Genomic DNA, 9,344 nt, shown 5'->3' with positions numbered 1-9,344 from the left:
GTAATGTCAGGTTTAAGACATCATAAACAACACAAGGAAAGAGACACAAAAGTCAGAATTCTGTTTTATGCTCAAGGAGAATGGAATAAGGTCTGACCAGCACAGTCTCCACTGAACCGGCAAATCCTCCAAACCATCCTGCCTTTGAAATCCGAGCGTGCCCTTTTATTACAAGCTGGGCGGGTCCCTAGGTACATGCCTGAGAGCTGACACTGAAGGATGGGGGAATCACAGCTCCCAGTTTCTCAGTAATTTAGTAATTGTTACAAGTTTCACACAATGAGCATTCAGTGTTTCTAATCAGTGTCTAATCACACGATGTGCAACAAGCAGTTGCACGAGTAAGCAGATGCCCGAGTCAGCAGATGTCCTTGGGTCACATTAGGTCAGACCCAAGGCTCAGCATTCTCAAAGTCTCCTCATGAGACTTCAAACAATGCAGCAACTGTTCAGCATAAATGGTAAAATCTTTAAATGTAATAAAAGCATGGTAAAAGAAAACACAGATAATTATCTTAACAATGTGACAGTGGCTGGTCCCGCTTGACCTATACCAGATCGGACCCACGGCTGCCAACGACATCGCCTCCTAGGCTAAGCTGTAGTGGAACTCAACTCTGGTCCAAGGAGAACCACCTCTCCGGTGTCTCCAGCAGCAGGAACTTTCGAGCGGTTTAGCTCTTTGCTGTGCATGGCGCACGTCTGGCATGCATCTGAGCAAGACTGATTGCTCTTTTTAAATAAATTATTTTACTTTATTTTTATTCGTTTTAGACAGCCTGCAACTCTTGGCTGGTGAACTAGCAGGCTGTCCACCTTTTTAATACGTTTAGCCAACTGTTGGTTGTTTTTGTTTTTAACTGTTTCTTTCTTTTATTGCAGGCTGCTTGCTCATAGTAGGCACCATCGGCCTTGGTGGTGGGAGTTTTCCACGTGTGTGTGTGTGTGTGTTCCTTCACCGTGCATCTCCTGGATGCATGGCACTGTGACGGGTGACTTTAGTTTTGTTCGGTGTGTGTTTTATTTGGTTGGCCGAATTGGACCCTGGTAAGCTTCAGCCTGTTCAGATTAATTTAGTGTCTTTTCTTTTTCTTTTATATTTTAATAAAATTGCATGTTATTGGTCAGACCACGTCTCCTGCCTGATCTGTAGAGTGGACCTGTGTGTCCTTATTTCCTGGGGTGTAACTCCCCAGGTGGCCTTTTGTGTTACTGGCAACTACAGCCAACGCCGGATGCTACATTTGGCATTGTTTGCAGGATTCTGCAATTTTAAAAAGGCAGAGACGTGGGCTCCTAGTTACATGCTAATAGGGATTGTTTTACTTGATTTATTTTAACTAATTTAATTGTTTTTATTGTTATTGTTTTTTTAGCAGGTTGGGAGAAGCAGAACAGCAGAGTTTATTTTGAGGTGATACGGTTCCAGTTCTTGGGGGTAAGTGATGGAGCCAACTGTTCAGGAACTGAAGGACATGATCCAACAGTTACAGATGGAAAACGACCAGTTGCAGCAAGAAAATGCTGCAGCCAGCACAAGCAGGGTTACTTCTTCATCTGCAGTCGCCCCTCAACCTAGCTCCTCCAGCGTTGAGGTCCCTGTAAGGGAGAAACTGGTTTTTATCCCCCGGGAGCGTAAATGCCCAGTTTTTAGTGGAAAAGGGGCACGGGGTTACCTGAGTGGCTTGGGGAGGTGCAGGCGTGCATGAGAGTGCGTCATGTGTCTGTGGTTGACCAGGCATATTTTATGTTTGACCACCTGAGGGGGGAGGCTCGTGAGGAAATTAAGTTTGGCCCCAGGGGTGACAGAGAGGACCCAACTAAAAAAACCACTATTTTGCAGGAGCTGTATGGGTGCACTGACTCCTATGTTGCTTTGCAGGAGGCGGTTTTCTCACGGCATCAGCAAGAGGGGGAGACAATCCATGAGTTCTCCCTAGCACTAATGAGTCTTATGGCTGCTGTAGAGCAACAGGCCCCCAGCAGAATGGTTAATGCTGAGGTGTTGCTAAGGGACCAGTTTATTGAACGTGAGCAACGGGTCCCTGCGTCGTGAGTTGAAGCAGTTTGTGAGAGGGATGGCCACGGCAACACTTCTGGAGGTGAGAGCTGAGGCAATCCGGTGGGAGCATGAGGGTTTGATGGGAGGTGTTAGCGGCTGCAGGTCTTTAATCCCCCAGGTGTTAGGTCTCCAATATGGGGTGCAGTGTCATCCGGCAGCAGTTGATCCACCCCAAGCTACTGAGCTGAGTGAGTTAAGAAAGCTATTAAAGCTCCAGCAGGACCAAATAAATAAACTCACTCAAAGCAATTCTTCCCTGCAGGTCGTCTAATGAGCTTTGAAAGAAAAGCATCTGGACTTCTTTGAGTTGCTTGAAGACGTTTCACCTCTCATCCGAGAGGCTTCTTCAGTTCTGAGGTCAAATGGTGGAGAGTCCCAGATTAAAACCCAGTGGGAGTTTTCCCCCGAAGAGGGAACAAAAGACCCCCTGATGATCTTCTACATAAACACATTGAGGGTGGGTGTGGGTCCTATTCAGCCAGCCCCAACTACAATGTCCGAGTTGCAGTCTTTTTTGGGCTTTGCCAACTACTACCGGCGGTTTGTAGAGGGCTTTGCCCGGTTGGCTGCCCCTCTCCACAGGTTAGTTGCAGAGCGGGGGAGTATAAAATCAAGAGGGAGGATGGGTCAGAAAATGGGTGAGCACTGGACTCAGCTGTGTCAAGACAGCTTTGAGGCTCTCAAAAGCCGGCTAGTGACATCCCCTGTGTTAGCCTATGCCGACTGATGGACTGAGACTGATCTCAGACTTGTTAAATATACAAAATCAAGTCTGGATTAATTCTCAGTTCTGTGAAACCAATTCATGCCTGCTGCCTTCCTTTGTGTGTGTGTGTGTGAGTGTGCGTGCGTGCGTGTGACTCTGTTGCCCCTGAGGTCGTACATTTTCTGAGCTGGTTGGTTAGATAACAACTAAGGAAATATACAGACAAACTCCACATTAACACAAACAGATATGGCTTCACATATAAGAACTGTTCTATTTTTTGTCAGTCCGATGTTGGTTTTTTGCAGTTTCACATTCTTTACAAAACAAAGATAATATGAATGTTTTATTAACAAATTACAGTTATAAAGAAAACATTTAGGTGTTAACAAACAAGAATTTATTAACAAAACTGCTGATGTCTTTCCAAAATGTTAAAGTTAAAGTCCCATTAGTTGTCACACACACTCATGTGTGTGTGTGAAATTTGATCTCCGCATTTGACCCATCCCCTGGGGGAGCGGTGAGCTGCAGACACAGCCGCACTCGGGAACCATTTGGTGGTTTAACCCCCCAATCCAACCCCTTCATGCTGAGCGTCAAGCAGGGAGGCATTGGGTCCCTTTTTTATTTTTTTTAAAGTCTTTGGTATGACCCGACCAGGAATTGAACCCTGATCTCCCAGTCTCAGGGCAGACACTCTACCACTAGGTCACTGAGCTGGTCGACGTATAAGTGAAACAGGGTTTAAGGGAGCCAAATTTAAGACTTGTAAGGCCACTTTGACCAAATTTAAGCTGCTTTTTTAAAATTAAATTTAAGCTATGATTTCCAGCTATTGCCTGGAACGTCACAAACATGGGATTAGCCATCCAGTTACCATTAAACTCTCATTTCCCCATGGCGCAAGCTCCCACTAGCTTAACCAGCTAATATGCTCATCTAAAAATAGCCCCCTTTCACTGAATGTACAGTTCCGCTTACGTCAATATCATACACAAAAAATGCTGAACACTAACTAGAAATTCACGAAATTTTTATAGAAATAAGAATCTTGTTTATTGGGTCTTTGGTAATTTAAGACCTTTGGAAACTGTACTTAAGGATTATTTGTCATTTTTAAGGATTTTTAAGGCCTTAAATTTGGAAAAGCAAATTTAAGACTTTTTAAGGACCCGTGGATACCCTGGTGTAAGCCGAGTAGATTTGCAGTAATGTGACGTCATCGGCAGTCGAAGGACCCTGAGCCGATTCTGCACCCGAGCAGATCCTGTACCGACACCGGGTAGCAGGTACTCGCAGCACCGGGTGCGTCGCTCATGAGCTCCATTTCATTAACTTGCCCCATGTTTCTATAAACAGAAAAAAATTTTTAATGTAAAATTCCAGAAGGTAGGCTAGAAAAGTTCCATGTGATCAGTTTTCAATAGTGCACCGGTTGTTGAAACCGTAGGCTATAGAATAAATGGGCATTGTAGCTCACTGTGTTGACTCCAGTTGGTTTTGGAGTGAGGGACGCAACATTATGCTCTCCAGCACCCAATGTGGCATTACGTATTCATGTCTATGGATCTGAAGCTCGAACAGTGAGAGAATGACGTTCATTAAACCAATCATCCATGCCAGAATGAGCGTGCTCACCCCAACGTTCATCAGGTCAATTACGAGCGAGTTCAGTTCACGTTCACACAAAAAAAGAACAAGTTCATTAACGATCGTTCAAAGAACGCAGTCAGGCACAACACAGCTAATGACTAAGTCTCAAATAAGATGGGTAAAACAAGGGAAGGTGGTCAAAAATGGACATTTTTTTCTGCAGCTGAAATCATAAAGAATGAAAATATATAGCTAAATGACTTACAAAGGAGCACACGTACTTTTCAATCTTTTTATTGAATATTAAGGTAAATATTTCACATTAATACAGGCTACATAAAGTAGAGCCACTATACGACATGAAATTTACTCTCATTGTAACCCTTTTTAGTATGTAAACAATTATACATGTATTTACCACTCTAAAAGGTTCTGATTTCTCTTTAGATAATCACCATCATCATCTAGTTCTGGGCAAAGTTTAAATAGCTATTTCATGTTGAGCCCCCTGCAGCCCTAGAACAGTGTGTGTGAGTTGAAGTCATAATCGCTAAACTATGCAGAGACTAGATCCTGTTGAACAGGTGAACGCTCATGTTTGATTGCATCATTAGGACACTGAAATCAGCTCTAGCTTAATTTTTGTTCCTCTTTTCTTGTCCGAGATAGGCACATCAAAGATTTGTGTCGAGGGAACTTTGACTTCTTCAGCCTCTGCACTCCACTTTGAGGTCTCTAAAGCTAATTTTTACTCTTGGTCTGGTTGGGTCATTTTTCCTCAGTTGGTATTACACGTCCGTACTGTGGATCATGCTGTGTGCATTTAACTGCTGTGAACACCATCTAGTTGACGTGGTTTAGGTGCACATTACCCACGTGAGGTGCCCAGGTACCAGGCCAAACCTGAGGAGCACAAAGGTAGAACCTGTGTTAGAAAAGGCGGCAGTTACAGCAAGCCATTCAGAATTATATTAACATGAACCAACCTGCTGCTGTGGGTCTGAGCTTTCTGCATTGTTTGGGACCACTTTGATGATTGGGCTCCATGCAGGGTCGCCTGTGTGCAAACCATTGTACATCGGACCCCCAGGACCTTCTGCCATGGGAGGGTGGGGCGTCAACATGGTTCCTCCATACATCGACATAGGCATCCCCTAGACAGGTAGGAAACAGGTTGGTACTGACACATTTAAGAGAGGCAGAGTGACTTCTCAGCTTTTGGTTCAAGTTACCTTTTGGAAGTCCATGTAACTGTTGGGCAAATGCTGAGGCTGGTGGTAGTTGTTGGCAGGGTTTGCAATCCCCGTGTCATCCTGCTCCATAGGCTGGTGCTGAGAGAAGGCTGACTGCTCTGTCTGCAGCTGTGGGTGCATCATGTGGCTGCCCATTAACGGCTGGGACCAACCAGACATGGCCTCTGTAATAAATACAGCCATGTTAGCAGTTTTCACCTGTAATACAGCAAATAGTCCAATAACAGACTCCTCTTACCTGAGGCACTCCCGACCCCAAAGGACCAAATCCCACCCTGTCCAACAGGTGCCGTGTAGCTGCTCGAGAGTATTGGAGGGTTGACTGAACCCGTCTGCCTGATCCTGGCCAACCGTTCTGTGCCAATGGGCTGGGGAACTTTCCGATCCTGCTGTGAGGAGTTGCCCGGTTTTGGCTGGGGGGGAGGGGCAGCGGCTGAGGTGGAGAGGGCGGAGGAGGACACCGTGGGGGGAGGAGGGGCAGGGGGTTCACCTGGTTAAGAAAATTATTGTTTGTTTTTTAAAGTTCAAGCTTAAATATGACAAACATTCATTAAAGTAGATTTTCAATGCTAAATAATCCAATTCATAATGGCTTCCACAGTAAATGTACATTAATTCAATTCTGTTTATTTATATAACGAGAAATCACGACAAGAGTCGTCTCAAGGCACGTTACACAGTAAACATTCCAATACAGGTCAGTTCATGAAGCCAATCAGTAAAACGTTTCCTATATAAGGAACCCAGCAGGGTGCATGGAGTCACTGACTAGTGTCAGAGTCTAGCGACAGTGGAGAGGAAAACTCCCTTTTAACAGGAAGAAACCTCCAGAGGATCCTGGCTCAGCATTAGAAGCCATCCGCCACGACTCACTGGGGATCGGCAAGGTGGAGCAGGCAGGCAGACACACACACACACACACAATATATATATATATATTAGCAGTCATAGAAAATGAACCTGAAGTGGATGCACTCCATGGGTGGGGGGAAAAGTGCTGTCGGTTGAACGAGGGTGTGCCAACCCCTGTGTGGCCGTGCAGATAGACAGGACTGCCAGAGATGCTGGAAGCATAGCTGGTCAAAGCTGTATAGGGACAATAAAAAATAGCTCAGTGTCAAGCAAAACATGCTTTTTTTCCATCTTTAAAATGTCTATATTGGTTTTCATATGAATCTAACACCATAAAAAACTGTGTGTGCATTAATTATGAACTCGGAGCAAACCGTTAACAATGGGGCTGTTGACAATCCTCTGGGAGGCAGAGCGATATCCAGGGGCTTTGGAGCTGTCTGGAGGAGGTGGGGGCATCATGTTTTCCATCATGTAGGTTGGTGGGGCAGAGTATGACTGATTGGGAGGTGACCTTGCAGGCAGATGGCATGCACCCCACACCTGATTGTTTCCCACCTGTTGGTCAATGACACACGTTAATTTATTCACTGCCATTGATGGCAAACGTCGTCATTTTAAATCCACCCGTTCACTGCCAATGACGACTAGTCATCATTTGCATTTTTTTTTACGTGTGGCCGTCGGAACGAGCCCCCGCACCGAGAGAACAAAAATCCCAGCTCTAAAGCTGACCTTCATCCGTGTACGTCATTGGTCACGTGATCAGGAAGCAGAAAATCCATATGTTAGGAGATCGTTTTGGGCCGCTGCTGTAAAAAAAAGTGAGGCGCGAACCAGAAAAGCTTCTGCCGATCACAATTCAACAACGGATTATGAAAGAACGGATAAAGCTCGAAACGCGCGGATTCCTCCTGATGTAAGAGGTGAGTATCCGCTTTGTTTTGTTAAGTTTTGGTGTTGACATCATCATAGAGCACAACGTTCTATGACTCTTAAAAAAATAACTGTGAAAACGCTGAGACACGCTGGCAGCGAAGGGCTTTTCTGATCAGGAAACGGCTGGCAGTGAATGAATTAACAAACAAAATCCAGAAGAAGAGATTTAACATCTTTAGAAACAACAAAAACCTGAAAAAGTGTCTCTTTACTCAGACCAACCTGGCTGCTGTTGTCAAAGATGCTGCTGAAATTGAAGAGACCTGCATGACCATAGTTGGGGGGGATTTGCTGAGGCTTGCCTGCACTGGCAACATGTTGCATCTGGGAACCATTCATTATTCCCAGATTGGCGGAGACTTGCAGGGAGCCAGGAGCCTGGGCTTGGATTGGTGGGAGCAGATTTGTTGGCTGAGATGATTGGTTTTGGGTTTGCTTTGAGGGCTCCTGTTGAGCGCTGAAGGGTACAAACACAGACGGCTGCTGCTGCTCAGCAAGGGAGAAACAAGGCCCTGATGGCTGCATACGATGGGACACTCTAGGTGCAGGAGCGGAGAAGTGGGGGATGGTGTTGTTGGGATGTGATAAATTGTGTGAGAGAGCATGTGAAGTAACTGTGGAAAGGTGGGAGGTGGGCTGTGGGTTGGGAATTAGTGGATGAGCCTCTGTAGATGATACAGAAGAAGAGGAGGGCGGTAACTGCTGTCGAGACTCAGGCATGGAACCCAAAGCCAAAGCAGGAGAGGGGAACCCCGCAGAGCTGATGTTTTCACTAATGGATGTGGGCTGACTCTCTACGGGAGACTGCTCATCTTTCCCAGGTGGCGCGACAGTACTGGACTCGGTTTTACTGGGCTGGATGGGGGGCTGTAAGATAGGTCCGACTGGCTGCTGGGGGGCGGTAGTTGTAGTTGCAGTGGAGCTGTGATGTGCTGGTGAATCCGTGCCTCTTACTGTGTTACTGCCACTCGAGGCAGAGGCAGCAGACACAGGGGTAACTCCTGTTGGTTTGGGGTCCGGGGCAAACAGCTGCTTCCTGACAGAAGATGGGGCAGGGACGCTTGACTGAGGGTTAAATGGAGTTGGGTTGGGGGCATGAGGTAAGGCTGCAGCAGCAGAGCTGTTGGGTGCAGTGATAGTTGTGGTGTTGGTGGTTATGGTGGGAATTCCTGAGCTGACCGTGCTGTTGGGCTCATTGTTGGTCGAATTGAGCCTGGCCTGCGCCATGGTGCAGTTGGTACCTCCGTTGTGTTTGGGGGAGCTGTTGGCACTGCCAGGACTTACAGGACGCACAGGGAAGGGTCCCCAGGTGCTGGCAGCAGGTGAGAAGGTTCCGCCAAACTGGGCCATGGGTAGACGAGGGTGTCTGATCTGGTGCATGGTTGAAGCCAGAAGAGCCAGCTGGGGGTGAGCGTACGCCAGCGGCAGCGACACTGGGAAGGGCTGCCTGATGTTTGACGATAGCCCCTTCACAAGCTTGCTCCCAGTCTGAGGAGAGGATGACGTCGATGAAGAGGGTTGAAACGAAACGCCAGCAGAAGTTACCAATGAGCTCAGAGCTTTTGCACTGGTGGCCGAAGCACTGCTGATTCCTGTGGTATTAGGAAAGGAGGCTGAGGTTGCTTTAGATCCCGGGGCTCTGATGTGATTGCGAGGAATCAGATCCTCAAGCTCTTTGGCTGGATCCTGGATTAGAGCATTGATCAGCTGGACTGCATACCTTGTAGACTCTGTGCCTCCTCTGAAATTAAACATGACAGATTTTTGTGTGAGAAAAATTCTAAATAAGGGAACTTGTTTGGTTTTTAACTCATTCACTGCCAATGACGACAAAAGTCGTCATTTGAAATCCAACCGTTCACTTCAAATGATGACTAGTCGACTAAAGTCGCCATTTGCATTATTTTTTCTTGTGTGGGCATCGGAACGAGCCCCC

General features: G+C 46.4%; 1 protein-coding gene across 8 annotated transcripts in view; it reads right to left on the bottom strand.

Moving 5' to 3' along the window:
• Window positions 1-4,642: 4,642 nt before the first annotated feature.
• ankhd1 (ankyrin repeat and KH domain containing 1) overlaps window positions 4,643-9,344 on the bottom strand; it is a 61,831-nt gene continuing 57,129 nt past the window's right edge. For all 8 annotated transcript variants that reach the window (XM_015969684.3, XM_070552778.1, XM_070552799.1 and 5 more), the window contains 7 exons: window positions 7,631-9,149; window positions 6,844-7,027; window positions 6,578-6,703; window positions 5,856-6,107; window positions 5,597-5,781; window positions 5,351-5,518; window positions 4,643-5,267 (listed from right to left, as the gene is read on the bottom strand). In XM_015969684.3, coding sequence (XP_015825170.3) covers window positions 5,208-5,267; window positions 5,351-5,518; window positions 5,597-5,781; window positions 5,856-6,107; window positions 6,578-6,703; window positions 6,844-7,027; window positions 7,631-9,149 — 2,494 coding nt within the window. In that variant the 3' untranslated portion in view covers window positions 4,643-5,207. The remainder of the gene's footprint in view (window positions 5,268-5,350; window positions 5,519-5,596; window positions 5,782-5,855; window positions 6,108-6,577; window positions 6,704-6,843; window positions 7,028-7,630; window positions 9,150-9,344) is intronic.

Source organism: Nothobranchius furzeri, chromosome 1 (assembly GCF_043380555.1).
Source record: "Nothobranchius furzeri strain GRZ-AD chromosome 1, NfurGRZ-RIMD1, whole genome shotgun sequence".
In the NCBI taxonomy this organism is placed as follows: Eukaryota; Metazoa; Chordata; class Actinopteri; order Cyprinodontiformes; family Nothobranchiidae; genus Nothobranchius; species Nothobranchius furzeri.
Note: the sequence above shows the minus strand (reverse complement) of the source record. Positions and strands in the feature narration are given on the sequence as shown.